At 39.5% G+C, this 20747-nt stretch overlaps 1 protein-coding gene across 37 annotated transcripts in view; it reads left to right on the plus strand.

Moving 5' to 3' along the window:
• DTNA (dystrobrevin alpha) overlaps window positions 1-20747 on the plus strand; it is a 420448-nt gene that overhangs the window by 335802 nt on the left and 63899 nt on the right. For 20 of the 37 annotated variants that reach the window (XM_021096252.1, XM_021096250.1, XM_021096238.1 and 17 more), the window contains 5 exons: window positions 2551-2705; window positions 5447-5552; window positions 8445-8611; window positions 11649-11773; window positions 16102-16185. In XM_021096252.1, the coding sequence (XP_020951911.1) occupies window positions 2551-2705; window positions 5447-5552; window positions 8445-8611; window positions 11649-11773; window positions 16102-16185 (637 nt within the window). Of the gene's footprint in view, window positions 1-2550; window positions 2706-5446; window positions 5553-8444; window positions 8612-11648; window positions 11774-13744; window positions 13754-16101; window positions 16186-17598; window positions 17891-20747 lie in introns of those variants that run through there. The other 17 variants (XM_021096230.1, XM_021096248.1, XM_021096251.1 and 14 more) reach the window with 3 other exon arrangements.

A 20747-nucleotide genomic window follows, 5' to 3' on the forward strand; every position in this document is an offset into this window, starting at 1 on the left:
TATGTGCGCGTGTGTGTGTATATATATATATGTAAAGGTATATATGTATGTGTGTGTATACGTAAGGGTATATATGTATATGTGTGTGTATATATGTAAAGGTATATATATGTGTGTGCGTATAGGTAAAGGTATGTGTGTGTGTGTGTGAAGGTATATGTGTGTGTGTGTGAATGTATATATATGTATGTATGTGTGTGTGTGTGTATATGTAAAGGTATATATGTATGTGTATGTATGTATGTGTATATATATAAAGGTGTGTGTGTGTGTATGTAAAGGTATATATATTTTGGTGTGTATGTGTGTGTGTATATATATTCAGAGGACTCAGAGAGTTCTCATGTGGCTCAGTGGGTTAAGAACCTGACAGAGTGCCATGAGGATGTGAGTTCAATCCCTGGCTTTGCTCAGTGGGTTAAGGATCGGGCGTGGGCATAGGTCCAGATGCAGCTCTGATCTGATATTGCTGTGCTGTGGTATAGGCCAGCAGCTGCAGCTGCAGCTCCAATTCATCCCCTAGCCTGGGAACGTCTATATGCCACAGGTGCAGCCCTAAAAAAGAAACATAAATAAATAAAACAGAGGGCCCAAAATTAAGTTACAAATACACACCTTGTTGAGAGCTTCCCCAGAGTTCTCTCATTTCCTTTTAACCTGAGTGGCCATTAACAGCCACTTCCCTTTAATCCCAGTGACCTAGCTCTAGTTTGGCTGTTGCTTAGTAGAATTTTATCAGTACAGATTAGTTTAATATTAGCTTCAAGTTGGTGAAGGATCACTGTTGGTACCCCTGCTTCTACTCTAGTTAGAGACGTTGTTTAAAATTATTTCAGTGGGAGATTTGAAAAGCCTAAACTACTTTTCAAAATGTGCCCTGGCCTAGAACATCCAAGCCTAGAAGATCATCAGGACAACCAAATTATTGTTAATCAACCTGCCCCAAACAAAAAAGATGGCAGTTCTAATAAGAAAGTCCATTTAGGAGTTCCTGTCTGGCTCAGCAGTAACAAACCCAACTAGTATCCTTGAGGATGTGGGTTCAATCCCTGGCCTTGCTCAGTAGGATTAAGGCTCTGGCATTGGCATGAGCTGTGGTGTAGAACACAGTCAAGGCTCGGATCCCAATTGCTATGGCTGTGGTATGTATAGGCCAGCAGCTACAGCTCTGATCCAACCCCTAGATAGAACTTCCATGTGCCGCAGGTGTGGCCCTTAAGGAAAAAAAGGGGGGGGGTGCAGAAAGTCCAGAAACAGAAATATTTCTTTTCCCCCTTTTGACTGGAATTCTTGAGTTTCTAGGAATTACATGAGTTTTTTTTTTTTTGCTGTTGGGAACTTTTTTTGACTAGTTATAATGAAAAAGATGAAATTTACTAAGTAAACAACATTGTGAGAATGGATGAGAGCAACATTAATTTTTGTTGCTCATGTAGTTTTCTACAGCTTCATAATTGATAAATTTTGGAAACACAATAGAAATCCTTTATAAGTGGAGTATTTCAAGAAATAGAGAGCCAATTCATGTCCTCAAAACATAATCCATAAAACCCTGTAACATGCTTAACATCTGACTGTGGTGTAAAAACAATATCCCCAGATTACATTCTGACCTTGAAAAATTAAGTATATAATGAGTGGAGGTATCTCTGCACTGACTTTACAACAGTTTATCCCAGCATTTCTGCTGGCCTAGTTATAATCTAGCATGGTGACAAAGCATATAATAGCATATCTTTTCCCTCCACTAGTGATTTCCACAGAGGAATTATAGAGTACCTTGGGAAATTATGCCATTAATATTCATTAAGTGGACATAGTGGCAGAAACTGACGGAGAAAAAAAGGGTTCAATAAAGCCAGCAGCTCTGCTGAGAATAATCTGGAGCCCTGACTTTACCCCATTGATCATCGGCAAGGCAGGCCTCCTCTTGATTGCATGAGGCAAGAGACCCTTCCCTGTAAATCAATTGTCTTCCACCCAGGACACCATGATTTATAGGAAGTTTTCTGCTTCTGTGGGGAGTTAATCAAGTGTTTTCATTGCATCCTTATCCCCATTATGTCTTTCATTTTTCAATATCCTAAACCAGAATCCTGAAGTTTTAATGATAATATGGCTGGGTACATAGCTAGCTCAGTGGATACACACACACCCCAGCATTATTGTCGCATTTTCATTGTATCTTTCAAATGAGGTCAGCATATTTCTCACATATACAAAAATTCTTCCCACTGAGTTACATATGAGTTGATAGTTGACTTCAAACTAAAAATGTAATGTTCTCTGTCTTATAAAAACATGCCAATTTTATCCAAAGTACTAGTTAATGCTATATACCAGCATTATCTACAGAAAGACACCACAGAAAACATCATGCCAGGAATATCTCTGCATAAGAATTAGCTTTCAAATTATTCCTCCATAATTATATATTTAATTTCTGCAAATTAAATTTAACATTTTTTGTTATTTGCAGCAGATGTGTTGAACTAAAACACTGGGGAATCTTTATGTGATAAAAAAAATCTTTCCTTTTCCATCCATCAGATATTTTCTCAATGATTTCTGACTCCAGTGGTGTGATGGTTTATGGACGATACGATCAATTCCTGCGGGAAGTTCTCAAACTACCCACGGCAGTTTTTGAAGGTCCTTCATTTGGTTACACAGAACAGTCAGCTAGATCCTGTTTCTCTCAACAGGTAGGAAAAAAACCTGTTTAAGGAAGTGGCTCTTAGTGGTTGCTCTTCTGTGTGTCACTCCAAGTCACTGCTTCTTCATGATGACCTGCGGTGTATCTTTCAGCTGCTGACAAATGACCTCTGAATCAGTAATGACACTCAGCATAACTGGAAAACAATAATAGGTGGTGTTTCCCAACCATGAGCCAGGCATCATGCTAAATTCTTTATTTGCATCGTCTAATTTAATCCCTACAACAACCCCATACCCTCAGTATCTTTATTATTATCACGCCATCAAAAAGACTTAATTGTCACTAGCCTCACATGAAACAAAGTCAGACCCAGCAAACAAGCTTCAACACAGTTTGTTTAGCAAATGAGACAAGAAAGGAATCATAGCCCATGCCAGGTGCAATCTGAGAGGCCCTAAATTGTCCACTAAATTGGAATTCAGAGCTACATGTTTTAACTTGGGTTGATACAAGTCAGCGAGGGAAGCCACTTAGTTTGGGTGGCTCTCCAGTTTGTGTCCAGTTTATAGCCAGTTTATATCCATGTTTCTACCTCTCCAGTCATGTGGAAAATCTACATATCTAGAACTATTCTCTAACACAGCAAAGTGGAGATTTATAAACCCATAAATTGAAGGTTTGTTTACAATTTTTTAAATATCCAAACTATGTCCTCTAAAAGGACACCTTAAATTAGAATCAGTGCATAGCATCCACTGAAAAGCTGCATTTACTGTCCAGCTAATAAACCTCATCTACCCATTTACTTGGTGATATAAGAGGTCAAAACTGCCTCAGGCATCTCTGTGGGTCATGGGTTCATTTATAATGTATCCACACATTCAATAATAGATGGAATGGTTTGATCCACTAAGTATCAAACTCTCCTTCCCCAGGGGAAATCTCACCCAGGTAGTCTCTCCGACCCTTCCCATGCCCCCATCCCCAGCCTGGCATAGGTGTGTGATCTCTGCCCCCACTAAAGCATGCCCTCTTTTGAGTTGGTGACATCAGAATGGATCATTCACCTAAGCCTCCTTCTATACAACTTCTTCACCCAGAACTTTTCATCAAACACCAAGTCCTACTGATTTCCCTTTCTAGAAGGTTCTCAGATTTCTTTCCTCATCACCATCTCTCATCTGGCCTGTTGCATTAAATCCCAAACTGACCACTCTGTCCCTGGAATTGTTTGTACATTTACTGATTTTAGGTAGTGCATCATGGAATCCTCAGGAAAGATACTAATGCCCCAGAATATTTCTCATTACAAGTCAGCTGGAATAATAAGACTTTTTTAATAAGACTTAAAATAATAATTCCTTTTTTAATGGGATCTATAGATTCAAACAGAATTATAAAGATAGTGCTCTTGCTCAAAATTCCTTTTGAAATATCCTATAGGTATTATATAATTATATAATGCAATTATATGTTAAATAATCTTTTGTATATTCTTGATGATGAGAACTTTATATATGTTGAAAATCACAGTAGCACTTTTGACTTCCAGGAGTGATTTTTAGCTAGTGTGATGAATGGTCAAATGGATAAAATCATGTGAAGTACAAAAAGAGGAAATACAAGAAATTAAGATGCTTTTGTTTTTGTGCTTCATATACTGGCTGTAACAGCAGTTTGAATGAGGAAATTCCAAAATTGTTTTAATTGCTTCATAGAAAGCCATCCCAAGTGATTGTTTTGAAAGACAGCAGTATTTTAGACATGATGTAGTAGCTTTTTAAAAAAATACTGTCTCGTTGCTTATACTTTACATAATTTATCTCTTAATAATCATGTTAATAACAACCCAATAAAAAGCTTAAGTTATTTAGTATTATGAGATAAAGCTAAAATTGTAATATCTTCTGATAAAAAAAATTAATAAAATTATTTGCAAAGTAGAATAATTAGTGTAAAGTTTAAGCCTTTAAAAGGCTTAATACACTTCAATACTGATTTCTCATCTAAAAATATAAAACCATGCCATCCACCTTGATCTTCTAATTCAAAATTTTAAATAAAATAGTGGCTTTTGCATGTAAGATTTTGTTAGTCATACTGTTACAATATCATTTTAAGAAGTATTACTGTAACTTCTTAATTTTGTCATTTCGAAAGAAACAGATAAATTGCATTTCTTTTATACATCAGAAAGCACCAGGATAATGACACAGAAGCAGACTGAATTGTGAGAAAAGAAATATAAAGAAAGGAGAGAAGGAAATTTTTTTTTAATTTAGACTATTCTTTTCTGACACGGAAGATGGTTCCCTCTGAACAGGATTCCCTCCTAATCTTGTACAGCAGAACTATTCACATTAACCACAAAATAGTCCTTATGGAAGTTGGGGAAGTCTGAAAGGGAAGCTATTCCACAAATTTAGAATAGCAACTGATATGGGAATTGTGGAATGTGCTATATGATGCACTATTTGGGTAAAATGTTTTAGAGAACGTCTACTCTCCATCTTTCCTCATCATTTTCATGTATGGAAATGATCCTCTCATAATGGTTTTTCTCCTTGTGATAATATTGACTCGGGCTCAGTGGAGATAATTCAGTCCTATGTATGCTTAAATACAGAAAGCAATTAATCTTTTAAATTCGGAACTAGTTTCAAGCTCTGTTTCTTGATGTATGAGGGTTAATTGAATGTCTCGTTTCTTCTATCTCAAATGATATTTACATAGCAGGTATATTAAGATTATTCTCTGTTCTCAATTTTTATGGGTTTTTTGATGCAGAAAAAAGTCACCTTAAATGGTTTCTTGGACACGCTCATGTCAGATCCTCCCCCACAGTGTCTGGTCTGGCTGCCCCTTCTGCATCGACTGGCAAATGTAGAAAACGGTGAGTAGTTACTATTGGGCCAAGGCAATTTTTTTAATTAGTGAAATTAGGCCATCAAGTCTTTAGCTATAAAGCCAAGGTCATTGTTTTGGGGAATAGTTCTGAGTCTTTATAGAACTAACCTCTCTCTTTGATCAGTAAGACCTTATGGATGCATTGCAAAATTAGGACTGTTTTAAAAACTTATTAAATCTCACACACAGTCTGTCTCTCACAAGTCAGGTATAGCTTAAATATTTGCTGTAACAGAAGAAGAATCTTAATAAGAAATATAACATTTTCTAGTATTTTTTTAGGTGTGACCTTCCACTGTTGGTATACCTGGCATTGACTCTTTCTTCACTGTTGGTATTCCTGGCACTCGACCAGGTAGAGGAGATAGGAAAAACAAAACAAAACAAAACTGTATGATAGCACTTTGCTAATCTTTAGTCTTATGCTACAAATTGTAAGCTTTCAACAGTAGTAGTTACATAAAAGAAATGAGTAATGTGCTTTTTAAAATAAAAGCAAGTATTTATATAATAAAAGTAATTCGTTTTTGCATATCCAAACTTCAATATGAAATACAGTTCAGAACAAGACTTAAAGAAATTTAAACATAAAACAATTCAGTGCCTCCATCTGATCTTTAGATGTTCTTATTTATTGTTTAATTTAACTCTGGGAATTCTCTAGCATTAAAAATAAAATAATTTATCTCCTCTTACTGGAATCCTAACTTCTGAACACTTCTTTAATATGCAATGGGATTAAAGTTAGCTTTTTTTTTTTTTTTTTTTTTTTTTTTTTTTTAGGGCCATAGGTGTTGCATATAGAAGTTCCCAGGCTAGGGGTCAAATTGGAGCTGCAGCTGCCAGCCTACACCACAGCCACAGCAACACAAGATCCAAACCACATCTGTGACTTCTGCACTACAGCTCACAGTAATGCCGCATCCTTAACCCACTGAGAGAGGCCAGGGATGGAACCCACATTCTCATGGATCCTAGTCTGGTTAGTTAACCACTGGGCCACGAAAGGAACTCCCTAGCTTATTTTTATTTATTGGCCATGCCCATAGCATAGGAAAGTTCCCAGGCCAGGGATCAAACCTTCACCACAGTAGCAACCCAAGCAGCTGCAGTGACAATGCCACATTCTTAACCCACTTTGCCACAAGGGAACTCCTAAAGTTAACTAATTTTAAATACCCATTTAGAACAGTTAGCATCTCTTCTTATTATCTCTCTTAAAGTTAAAAATGTATCCTGTTCTGCTCATGAAGACAATTTAAAGAATGAACTTACTAGTTTCTCTATAATCACTACCAATCGTAGATTTTTTTTAAGTGCTTCTTATTCATCTGCAAGAGCAGAGCAGTCAAGGTCCAGATCATGCAGGATGAGTTCATATTACTGTTTGCAGTTCAAGAACTAGTCATTTTCCAATTATAAAGTTGTCATTTCATTCCTTCTGGCTCTGTATTTCCTGTCACAGGAAATGAGTTCCTTAGGCCCCGCCCCAGAACATGTCCCTAGATTCAGGTCTTATTTCAGCCTCTCTCAGGAGCCAGAAAAGGAGGATGTGATGCTGGTTCAGAAGACAACATGTTCAGAACTGGTTATATTATTGTTTTTACAATTTAATTTTCATCTTTTTTTTCCCCTTTTTTGGCTTCCCCTTGACGCATGGAGTTCCCAGGCCAGGGATCAGATCTGAGCCATAGTTGTGGCTTATGCGACAGCAGTAGCAACACCAGGTCCTTTAACCCACTGTGCTGGGCTGGGGATGGAACCCACGTCCTGCTGCTGCAGAGATGCCACGGGTCCCAGTCAGTGTGCCACAGCAGGAATTCATTTTTATTTGCATTATTTTCCCTGCCTGGTTAGCCAGAGACTAACTTTACCAAAGGCGAGAACTCTTGGTTGTCTTTAGCTCACGGCATGAAACTACTTGGATATGATCATTGCTTAGCTTCAGATCTCAAATATTTTACCTTACCTGCTTTGTAATTCAAATTTCCTGCCTAAGAAAGTTAAGCGTCTCTTGAACTATCTGAATTAGAACTGTATTCAGATAATTTACTCATCTCTTTGAACCCTATCTATCTGCCTATCAAGAAAATTTTTTAATCTATTTTTTAAACAAAGGCAATGTCATTCATTAAATAAGCCCATTCGCTACTCCATTTTTCTTTTGGCTGCGCCCCAGCAGGCAGAAGTTCCAGGTCCAGAGCTCCAACCCAAGCGGTAGCAGAACCCAACGCACAGCAGTGACAATGCCAGATCCTTAACCCACTGAGCCACCAGGGAACTCTGCTACTCCATTTTTCACAAAGTAACTTGATACTCTCATCCAATTTTTCTACTCTCCTTCCATTCCCCTTCTTTATCCTTCCTCTCATTTTCCATTTCTCTAATATTTGCTCTCCACCCACTGGACAGTCAGCTGTGTTCCTCCATTGTGCTTCTGCATCTTCAGTGAGCTGTGCTGGTCTCTTGGAGACAGAGAGCAATTTGGGGGAAAGGCGAGCCAGTTTGAGTAATTTATATTCTTACAGTGTGAGAAACGGGAGTAGAAAGAGCAAATGGCATGACAGAGGTGTGTTGTTAAAAGAACTCCCATCCTCCATCTCATTTCATTTCTTCCACACCCCCACCCACCCACCCCCAAGTACATGTGTGTGTGCACACACACACATACACACACACACACACACACACACACACACACATATGCTTGAAAAGGGTAGTGAGAGTCTAGGAATAAACTTAATGCTTCTCTCAGCCAAAACTCTCATTGGAAATCATGGGGTGCAACAGAAAAATGCAATTTGTTTGGGGCCGTATTTTTCCTTATTCTGGCTCATGCTTTTGTTTTCTTGTTTTTCCTCATCTACTGCCCCCTCAGTCTTCCATCCAGTTGAGTGTTCGTACTGCCACAGTGAGAGCATGATGGGATTTCGCTACCGATGCCAACAGTGTCACAATTACCAGCTCTGTCAGGACTGCTTCTGGAGGGGTCATGCCGGTGGTTCCCATAGCAACCAGCACCAAATGAAAGAGTACACGTCCTGGGTAAGGCAAGACCCAGGCCACACTTACAGTGGGATGTGTGAGCGCCATCCAGAAGGCAAGGGGATCACAAGGATGGTGACAGAATCGAGAGGCAAACTTACCTTCTAATCTAACATTTCCTCCTTTCCCCTCCCACTCCTCATCTTACTGGGATCTCTTACTAATTGTGTCCGAACCCAGCGTAGCTTCCTAAGACTTAAAATATAGGAAGACTCAGACTATATTACTTCTTGGAATACAGTTTGGGTTTAGGTAACAACGAAACAGCAAACACCATCTGGACCATAATATCATTTTCACAGTAAGTTAAGGTTCCTTTCAAGTTGGGGTTGGGGGCAGGCGGCGTGTTTGCGGCAATTGCTTACAAATTATTTTTCGTTCCTTTTTTCTTAGACTGTGGAGTTGCTAGTGGTGGTTTTTGTTTTGTTTTGTTTTTGTCTATTTAGAGCCACACCTGTGGCATATATAAGTTCCCAGGTTAGGGGTTGAATCAGAACTGCAACTTCCAGCCTACGCCACTGCAGTGCCACTCAGGATCCAAGCCACATGTGCAACCTACACCACAATTCACAGCAATGCAGGATCCTTAACCCACTGAGCGAGGCCAGGAGTTGAACTCACATCCTCATGGACACTAGTCAGGTTCATTACCACTGAGCCACAATGGGAACTCCCTGGAGTTGTCTTAAGTGCATGACTGGAACATGATGGAAAGACTTGTGAGTGTATGGGCTTCATAATGCAGTTCCATTTTACTTTTTTGGAAGAGGGGAAGATTGTGGCTCTATTAGAAAATCATCTTTTCAGAAATTGTGCAAGCGACTAACTTGCTAAAGGTAACCTGTCCTTGTGACGGAAGTGTTCTCAGGAGCACTTGGCACTGGGTCTGTGGGAGGAATTTGACTCAGGGAGCTTGCTATTCAAGTGGCTTACAGTTTGCTGACTTCTGTCTCAGTTAAACCCAAAAACCAGATCCAGTGATGTTGTTCTGGTGCGTCTGCCAAAGTATTGCTCTATATACAAATTGGTTTCTGTGAGCTGTACTGTCAGCCTTGCTAACTCCTCTTGGAATAGTTCTATCATAAGAAAAGGCAAACTTTTTAGATAGTTTTTTCCTACAGTTTAACATATCTCAAATCAATCTATAGTCTTTTACTTAAAGAGTAACTTGTTTTCTTTTCTTAAAAAAAAAGATAATCAGAATATGTATTTTAAATCAGAATGCTCTTTCTAGGAATTATTATTGGGAACTGATATTCAGTGTGAATGTATTAATCGTTTAACACATGTCAGATTCGGAGTTCAAATAAGAGTTCCTCACTCAGGTACTGCGTATCAAGGGCTGGGTGAGAGTTCAAATGCCACCCGTCACTGTTGCCTGCATCACGTGCTAAGAATAGATAAACAGATCATGAAATACAATTTAGTAGAGAAGGTAGGAGAAAATACTGTCTATTTTCTTATTGTCAGCATGTTACCGATTTTCAAATATGTTTTATCCCAAATCCAAGAGGGTTGGTGTTTGAAGCCTAATCATTTTTAATTATTGTTGTATGGAAAGGCTAAAATCAGATAAGGAGCCTTATTCTTAGGGGTTGTGGACTCTACAGTTATATGGCAGGGCAGTGTCGCTACAAAGTAGGGTCAGACTCCTCACCAGGACAAAGGAGCCCCAGTAATTACGGGGTGAAGAACTGTTGTTACTGCTGTTTTGTGTTCTAAGAATTGCATCTCCTATCAGTCCAAGAGGGATTTCTTGAACAATGCTCCCATTATTTAGCTTTTAAATGAAGAGGACAAAAGCTACTTCATAATTTTGCCAATTATGGACTCTGCGTAAAAGGAAAAGGCAAAATTCTAAATTGCTCCTCACAGAAAGGAAAACTTGAGGTAAAGATTTCTTATATGCGATAGCCTGTTTTGATAATCTTGGCTGTGAAATATTAAGATAAACATTCCATTAGTCAAAATGAAAAAGAGATGGCATGGAGTTCTCTTGTGGCACAGCAGGTTAAGAATCTGGAGTTGTCACTGTAGCAGCATGGGTTCGATCCCTGGCCCGGGAACTTCCGCATGCCTCAAGTATGGTCAAGAGAGAGAGAGAGTGGTGGCATGATGCTCTAGAAATAACATGAACTTTAAATTCTAAAGACTCTGAAGTTCTGCTTTTACTTCTAACCAGATATATCCAGCCACCCTTGAAACTTCTTGCTCCTGGATTCCTGCAAAACCTCCTGCTCATCTCCTTCCTCCCACTCCTAGCTCCTCTAAAACTGATTTCTGTTCTTAAGGAGAAGCAGTCCTTCTAGAATCAGATATGGTCCTGTCACCTCTGAGTAGCTCTTCATTGTCTCCCTCAGCCTTTGACATAAAGACCACAGTCCTGGCCCTGGCATATAAGACTTCAAAGCTCTGTTTCCTGCTTTCCTCTCCAGAACAAGGTCCCCTGTTCTTCCTCCATCTGGAATTACCTTCCAGTCCCCTGAGAGTTTGTCAGGAGAACTCATGCTGTTCATGAAGTCCCAGCTAAGATGTCTTGAGCAGAATAACTACTTGCATTTATCACAGCATTTGCTGAAACTAAGCAGCCGGAGGCAGGTCCCCTCGTAGCATATTCCGAACACTCTAGTCCCAGCACTGAGCCAACTCCCTGACTTAGAATAGATTCTCAGAGAAGAGTTCTTGAATGAATGAATGAATGAATGAATGCGTATGTCTACTCTGAATGCAAAGTATCTGATAAAATGTCACATAGGTGTTGGTTGTTGGAGTTCCCGTTGTAGCTCAGCAGGTTAAGAACCCGACTAGTACCCATGAGGATGCCGGTTCTATCCCTGGCCTCACTCAGTGGGTTAAGGACCTGGCATTGCCCTAAGCTGTGGCATAAGTCATAGATGCAACTCAGATTTGGTGTGGCTGTGGCTGTGGCCCGGATTTGATCCCTAGCCTGAGAGCTTCCATATGCCGTAGATATGGCCCTAAAAAGAAAAGAAAAAAAAATGTTGATTCTTATCTCGAACCTTCCTCTTCCTTCCAGAAATCACCTGCCAAGAAACTCACTAATGCATTAAGCAAGTCTCTGAGCTGTGCTTCCAGCCGTGAACCTTTGCATCCCATGTTCCCCGACCAGCCTGAGAAACCACTCAACTTGGCCCACATTGTGTAAGTATCTCTGCCTTACAGACTAAGAGACATCTTTCTTCATTGACACGAGTGTGGATCCAAGCAAAGACAATTACTTTGGTATCAGTTGTCCAGGACCAAGCTTTAAGTTTTATTTTCTTAAAAAACAGAGTGAGGAAGTTCCCATTGGTCTGATCCCTGGCCTCGCTCATGGGTTAAGGATCTGTTGCGAGCTGTGGTGTAGATCATAAACGCACCTTGGATCCTCAGTTGCTATGGCTGTGGTGTAGGCCAGCAGCTGTAGCTCCAATTTGATACTTATCCTGGGAGCTTCCATGTGCCACAGGTACCGCCCTAAAAAGACATACATACATACATACATACATACATACATGTGAAAGTCATGTTATTATCATTTTTTTCTTGGCAAGGTATGCAGTACTCCTGTCCAGATGTACACATCTGCAACACTATATAATTCACCTTGAAGTGGAAAATATTCAAAAAGCATAGTTATAAAATAAGGCTATTGGGTATTTGCACAATTGGATGTTACTAACCAGTGGGTGAGGAAATATTAAAGCACACTGTACCTTCATGTCAAATGTGCTTTGAGTCCCAAATAGAGAAGCCCTTTGTTTCTTTTCTCTGCAGAGCCCATCATCTTAAAGAGGCCCCAAATCTAGAAATTGTTGCTGTCGTTGTTGTTGTTTTATCCTGAGCTACATAACTTTAGAAAAATCGTGGCCTGTGCAGAGGAAGGTTGAAGAGGTGGGAATCGGTGGCGAAATTCATCAGATGATATAAAAACAGACTTTAAAAAAAGTCTCCTTGGAGTTCCCCATTGTGGCACAGGGGAAACGAATCCAACTAGGAACAATGAGGTTGCAGGTTCAATCCCTGGCCTTAATCAGTGGGTTAAGGATCTGGTGTTGCCGTGAGCTGTGGTGTAGGTCACAAACGTGGCTTGGATCTGGTGTTGCTATGGCTGTGGTGCAGGCCAGCAGCTGTAGTTCTGATTCGACCCCTAGCCTGGGAACCTCCATATGCCATGAGTGCGCCACCCCCCCCAAAAAAAAAGCAAAAATAAAGTCTCCAAAGTATGTGTGACTTTGAGGAGCAGAGAGAATTGGGCCATTGAGCAGTGCTACCACCCACGCCTTCCACCTCCTCAAAGCCTCATGCCCTGGGCCCTCTCTCAGGCCCAGAATATGGAGGAGGCTTAGGTAGAAGAAAATATTTCTTCCTGGGTGTTATCTTTAAAAAAAGAAACTCATTGCCTGCCTCAGGTATGTAGTCTCAGGTGCCTCGGGAAGCCTCTAGAACAGGCGGTTCCCTTCCTTCTGAACTGCCCTTCATTTTGCAAAGTTCAACACAACCTCCTGCACTGCAGGGCCTGTGTTTGCTTGTTGACATCAAGAAGTGGGTTGATGAGGAGTTCCCATTGTGGCTCAGCAGGTTAAGGACCCAATGTAGTCTCCATGAGGATGCGGATTCAATCCCTGCCCTCAATCAGTGGGTTAAGGATCTGGCGCTGCTAGCAACTACAGCTCCTCTTCAACCCCTAGCCCGGGAACTTCCATATGCAGCAGGTATAGCCATAAAAAGAAAAATAAAATAAAAAATAAAAATGAAAGACAAATTTTACAAAATGTTTGATTGTTGAAATAACATACAGAAAATTCCTGATACACAATGTCCAATCTGTATTAGAACAGATTTTTTTTTTTTTCTAACTGTTAGCTTTGGACATTTTTCTGTTTGCTATTCAAATGATATTTCCCTGAATGGATAGTCATGTCTTTTTTTTGGCGGGGGTCAGGGGGAGATCTAAGACTTCTAATCTTAAACTATGCTGTCCATTTAGCTGTTCTAAATTATCATAGGCACATAAAAGCCAGTTAAGTGGTGATATTTTGATATTTTGCTTTTGTTCTTAGCTACTGTATTGCTTGTAAATGTTACCATGATTAACTGTCTCTATTCTATTCAATTTTTTGCTGCCCAAAGAGATACTTGGTAAGTAGTTCAGTAGTCCCCAGTGTGCTAATAAAGATTTATCATCATAATTATAAGTGGTTATGAGACATAAAACAAGTGAGAGACATGAAACTAGTTTATAACTAATTCTGCCTGATGCTGAGCACTTTCAATTTATGAAAAGAATGCCAATTTTATAAAAATGTCCTTTGTGAAGGTCTCGTTCAAAAGGAAAATTTTGTATGAGTCTCTGTGACTTTATCTTCTGGAGCTACTTCTTTTTCATAAGATTAAATATGTTTAAAATTCCCAAGGTGACCTGTTTATTAGATAAAATAACTTGCCATTTGATTGTGCAGGAAATAAATCCCTTTGAAAGCCACTATTTGGTGCCAAGGTTAGCCATTCTGTGTCCCAAGTTCAACATTTTTATGATAAACCGTAAAGGTGAATCCATTTACTAAGAAACTGCAATTTCGGCTTTGTGGAAACCAGATTCAATAGAGAAAATTTACCAGACTAGTTAAAAAGTGTTCCGTTTTATAGAGATGTTTTCTCATTATAGAGATCGAGCAAGATGGGAAAGTTTGTAAAAAGACACAACCAGAAATGTTGGTCAAGTGGATTTTTTTTTCCACTTCTTGCAAGGTTAAAGTGAAGATATTTCATTCAACTGTTTTAAAAGCTGATGTATCTAACTTTTCGAAATTCACAGAGCACATTTGTTTAACATTAGCATTCTTCTCAGAAAGTGAAAGTGTTCTGCTCAAAGCAGAATTAGCTTTAAACTGGTCTCATGCATCAAAGACACATCCTAAATAAGTAGTATAAAACACTGAGATAGTTTTCAGAACTTCAGCTAATATGTTAGAGCAGATCAAATAGAGAACCTGCAGTTTTAACCTCACTCGACAAATTTGTTCTCAAAAAAATCTGAGAACACAGTTTAGCACCAGGCCCTGGGAACCAAAAGTTTCAATGAAGTTTTGCATATAGTGCTGACATTTTAAAGCCTAACTAGAATCCTGTCCCCACCCCCCATAAATACATTGGGATAAACAAGTCTGCCTTTTTTCCTGGAGTCTCTCCATTGTAGAATCTATAACTAATACTTGGTTTCCTAAGATAAAAACTAAACCATTACAGGAATTCCTGTTGTGGCTCAGTAGGTTAAGAAACTGACATAGTGTCTTTGAGGATATGGGTTTGATCCTTGACCTCGCTTAGTGGGTTAAGTATCTAGCATTGCTGCATCTGTGGCATGGGCCAGCAACTGCAACTCGGATTCGAGCCCTAGCCCTGGAACTTCCATATGCCACAGGTGCAGTCCTAAAAAAGGAAAAAAAATTAAACCATTACAAATTTGGCTCTTAATCAAATTGACACAAATAAATTCTATAGGCTACGGCGTTCATGTTTCGTCTTCAAAAAATTCTATACTATCAAACCCAAATATAAAATTATAGTGAAACCCAAATTTCCCCCAACTCAGAATGCTGCCCTGCCTCCATCATCTACCTCTGAACTCTAAATCCCATCTCATCATCATACCACAGAGCATCTGACAGTGAACCTAAAATAAGACTGAGCACTCCTGGAGATGAGATGGGGATCTCAACTCCATCATTTTACCTGAACTAAGACACCAGTGATAGGGAAAGAATGACAAGATGAAATGAAAATTAAGACCTGGATGACACACCATGTGATGAGCTTGATGTTTAGGGTCTAGGACAATTCCTAAGAATATTGAACCCTGTTTTCTTTCTCTGGCCATATGAAAAAAAGTGTTAAGGGGATACCTTGCATTGTGTACCCTATTATTTAGATCATCCAGATAACAGAGAGTCAGTAAATGCTTCTGTTGCTGACTTGCATCTTAGAGCAAAGAGCAAAGAAGGCACAATATTGTTTTGTAACTGGGTCCTTACAAACCAGGTATACTTTGGGGAGCCATCATCATGGGAACACAAGAAGAAGTTTCCAAAGCCTTAGGAATCCTCCTCTTTCCAAGAGGATGCAGATTCTGATTATCAGCACGTTTTCAAACTTCTCCCTTTAGAAAGCAGTAGCCTGCCCCAAATACTCATTCCATTCAAAAATATGACTCAGTGAAACCCCAATGTTCAAAGCTTGTGAATGAACATTCCTGTGAAGTCCAGAGATCTTTCCCCCAGTGTTTAACAGACACTCTTCTTCTCAAGGAAATGGAACGTCCCCAAAACAGTTCAAGAATTTAATTGCAAAATGTAAAATTTCATATTGATCCTGGGGACAACAAGAACTCCGATCTTCCCAGCTTCTCTCCTTGAGAGATGATGAATAGTTTTTAACTTGTGGTTTTTCCTTGTTTTAACTTTCCATCCAACTTTTTTTCTTTCTTTTAGGCCGCCCAGACCTGTAACCAGCATGAACGACAGCCTGTTCTCCCACTCTGTCCCCTCCTCAGGAAGTCCTTTTATTACCAGGAGGTAAGTTCCAATCCCATTATAAAATAAACCCTGTCTTTGGTAATGAGCCGTGATTCTGTGGCCAGGAAAAAATTTTCTAATATAGGCCAAGCACAGAAGATTATTGTTAGAAACTAGTTTGTAACTGTCCATCACAAGTGTTCCCTTTCATTCATTTAGATGCATGCTAAGAGGGCTGGGATGGCTTTGGGAATTAATGTCACCCCTGGAAACTTGCATTTACAATCTATCCACAGTAAGAATGCAGGGTATGTTTTCATTTTACTGCTGACACACATGCATTCTGTCTCATTGAGAAAGTCCCTTTTACATGCATGCATTCTATCTCATTGAGAAAGTCACCTTTATAGCACTTGGAGTGGCCCATTGCAAGCCAGGGAAATGGAATTTCAAGATGCAATGGGGAATTATCATGGGAATTCTGAAACATCTCACAATGTAAAGCTCCAGATATAAAAGAATCTTCTTTTTAGTGAACTCTTATATTCCGAGGCTAGAGGCTCAAGACCAAGTTTGAAAATACAGTTTCTGCAAAAGTAAATCATGGATAATAACAGGAACTTTTTTTCAAAAGAGGGTGGATCTGTGTCTCATCTTTTTGCACAACGATCCACTGCCATGTAAGCGAACAGGTGAAGCAGATATTGTTCTTAGAACCAGCAGAGTAAATATGCAGGGGTCAAGAGGTACCCCAAGTCATTTGATCAAATATCACAAATAAAGCACCGGGGAATTCTTTTAGAAAAACATCACAGGAAAGCAGAAACAAAGGTAAGAAAATTGGAGTGAGTAATTGAATGTAAGATTGCCGATGCCTTTAAGTAGGAAAAAAAAAAAAAAAGGCGGTGGCCTTATGTTTCATAAAACAAAGATAATCAATAATTTCCCCCAAGAGCTGCTGAGGTACCAATTTCCCTGTAATAGCCTGGTATGTTCTAGTGAAGATTTGCAGACAGTGAAGCTCAGAAGGCTGCTGATTTTTTTTCCCTGAGTTCCCAGATTTGTCCATCAGCAGGAACCTGAGATGAAGATGTTCCCCATAAACGTAATTAGCAAGACAAACAGAATGTGGCTGTTCATGGTATTTCCATCCTATGAATTAAGCAAGTCTGTAACAAGCAGAAATGGGAGGCGATTGAGCTACAGAACATCCACAATGAAATCCTAGGGTTGAAAACCCCCAATGTGCTCCTCTTACACTCCTTTTCAGAGCCACCAGCAAGTTCAACCATCTTTTCTAAAACAAAATCCAAAACTGTAAATTCTGTTAGAAACACGGATCTGTGCCTGTATCTTGGGAAGATCTGGCGTGATGCTGAGAAAAATGCACTTTTATTAGGATGCTCTGCATTCTGCAAGTATCAAGCAGAGATAGACCCCATCCTTACTGAAGATCATTTTATATCATTTCAGCTCGGATGGTGCTTATGGTGGAATCGTCTAGATGGATAACATGGCTCCTTCTACTCTAAAATATTCCTATAATACTCTGAACTGTTCTGATTCCTTCAGAGTGCACGCTACTCATTAGCCCAAAATATGATCATTTCCCCTTTTGCCCCCATTTTTAGTCCTTCTGGAATGTTTCCTCTGAACCACAAGCACGTTATCTAAAGGTTGCAGTTCATCCTATCATCACAGAGGTCGGCCTCTGGTCTCTGTTTGAAGGGTGCTGTTCAATAAAGCTGTGTACACTGAATGTCTTTCCTCTCTGAGTGGGCCTTGCTCTGTCTGTGGGAGGTTTTTAATGAGGTCTCGTTATTTGCATCCCTCAGGCTGCCTGAGGGAATAAGTGTATCCAGCCCAGTGGCTGAGGAGCATTCACTCCTAAAGCTGCATATAAATCAGCTTGACCACAGCACATGGTCAGTATACCAACCCTAAAATCACTATTCCTATTGGTAGTTGCATAGCTAGACTGACGGCCCTACTTCATGAAAATCCTCTTGTATGTGCTGGTGGAAAGAGGTCTTCTGGGTTTTCACGAGATTCCATTAAGAATTTCCAACTTGAGCTGGACTGCTCAGCTCTTTTCTCTCTTTACCACTTCTTTTCTTGATTTTCTGTCTTCACACCTGTATGTATAAGATGAATATGTGTGAAGAGCACCACTTTGGATCCCTTCTTTGGACAATTCTCTTTTGTACAGTCTGCAAGACCCCGAATGCTGATTCCTCAGACTCTGGAATTAAAGAGCCTCTTGGAATGATTTTAGCACTAACTGGGTGAGGCCAGGATACCATCATTTAGCTGGACCATAATGCAGCAACAGACCTGAGGATTTACACCTTCTGTCCCACTGGACTTGGGCCATTCCCCATACCCCCAGGTAGGGCAGACTGATGCCTATTGAAGCAGCAACTTCAAAACCAATTTCATGCTCTTCGTGCTTAATTTCTACCATTTGATAATGCCAGTGTGATTCACTGTTTATTTCCTAGCCATGTCCACAAACTAAGGTTGATAGAAATCCATCATGCCAAATGTAGGCATGAGCTAAAGGCCCTCTTTTCCTACAATTAGAACTGAACCAAAGAAATAGGACCTAGAGCTCTGCCTTCACTCCTACCCCACCCCAACAACCCTTTTAAAATCAGATGAAACCTAACATCTAAACAAGCCAAGAATGGTGCTGGGCAGTGATAAGGCTGCATTTAAAAAGTAAGGAAGTTTGCCAAGCAGATATTTTATTTAGCCTGAACTTTTGGTCTTTTGCTTTGTGACAGATCTTACAAAGATAAAGCAGAATGAGAAAGAATTGGAAATCACCATTCCAGAATCCTCACTACAAACTCCTGGCATTCCTCACCTAGAGTCCTTTACAAGCATACCACTTTGATCTTCAAAAGGCACCAGGCTCTATCTTTGAAGTCTTTTGACATCCTAGTAACCTAACACAGAGATTTATGAGGGCATAACTCTGGTTACCACACCATCTGTCCCATCCTGTGTTCTGATATGTGTTTCCAACTATATTCTTGATTCCTTTCTCCCTTACTTAAAAGAAGAGGGACAATTCTCAAAGGCACTCTTCCTTAACCCTTTGAAGTCTTCATGTGTGTATGTGTGTGTGTTCACACTCAGTGCTGATTAGCAATTTGGTATAATGCGGGTCAAATAAGGCAATTTGTGGACTAACTCCATTCATTTTCTTGGTCATAGCTATATCCCTAAACCTAGATTGTTTTCTTATAAGTACATGAATTTATAGGAAAAAAATAGCTAGGCCAATAGAAATTTATCATTACTGATAGGAAAAGAGCTCCAAAATATGACATATGCTGGGACAACAAGGTTAAGCTTGTGAAAGATAACCTGCCATATACTGTTGCAGGACCTGACCGCAAAGTCAGGTCCAAAGGCCCTTTCCCCATCTCACTGCCCACAGCATTCTGGCTCTGAGCATTTGCTGTCTTTGTTGGTATCATATTCCCTTTGCAAAACCCAAATTTTCTTGCCAAAATCCTTACCTTGGTTATGTGAGAGAGCAAACCAGTCCTTTCCTGTGTAAAATGCATTGCATTAATTACGGCCATTTCTTCATTAGCTGTAATAAGGACATTGCAAAAGTCTGAATGACTAGATTTTTTTTTACCTCCAATTTTAAAAGCATCTCTTAAAGGTCTTACAGATATTTTTTATAAATACAACCTCTCAAGTCTCAACCACTCTCAAAAGGAATCAAACACTTTGGCTATTATATATATCATATCTAGCCAGATCTGATCAGTCTGTCAAATATTAGAACATTGCTTATGATTCGGATTATGTTGAACAGTTTGATATGGTATTTTCTGGTTTGTTACAATGTCGTTTGGTTGATGCCTAATACTGTATTAGGTCCAGCAGTGCAGACAGGGAAGACATACCACCCGCCCCAAACACCCCCAGTTCTTCACAATGGTACAGCCTTTGTGAGTTATTTTTGTTGGTTGACTGGTTGGTCAGTTGGTTGATTTGTTTGGGTCTTTAACCCCAGAAAGGCTAATTTACATCTTTTTCAGTTCTTTCAGATACTTTGCTTTCCCAAAGAGTCTTTACCTAACAACCTATATTTTCTTAATCTGACATGTAATGTTCATACTGAACTTTAAGCTTTGGTGCTTTGGTAATCAGAAGTGAAGAGAAATAAAATTGAGGTACTGAATTCAGCCTTTGCTTCTGAAAATCAGTTTTCTCCATGGTTAATATTTTCTAAGATTAAAGCCAATCCCTTTTTAGTCAGGAAAGTATATACATTTATCAATCAGCATCATAAAATAGATTACACTTCTAAATCAACCACCCTGAAGAGTTCTTCATTCTTTTCACACTTTATGGGCATGTTGTATGAAATTGGAAATGAACACCCTCTGCAAATAATTATTTATTCCCTGTAGCCCCAGAGCTCCACTAAGATGCTAGATTTTTTTTCAAATATGCATTAAACTGATCTTCAAATTCAACCCTATTTCCTGAACTAAAATGTTAGTGCAAAGTTACATCTGCTGTCATCTCTTCTTCATTTCAATAACCTTTATTCTCTTACCAGAGTTGTTTTAATTGTTGTCTGTACATGCCCA

Source organism: Sus scrofa, chromosome 6 (genome assembly GCF_000003025.6).
Source record: "Sus scrofa isolate TJ Tabasco breed Duroc chromosome 6, Sscrofa11.1, whole genome shotgun sequence".
NCBI classification, from domain to species: Eukaryota; Metazoa; Chordata; class Mammalia; order Artiodactyla; family Suidae; genus Sus; species Sus scrofa.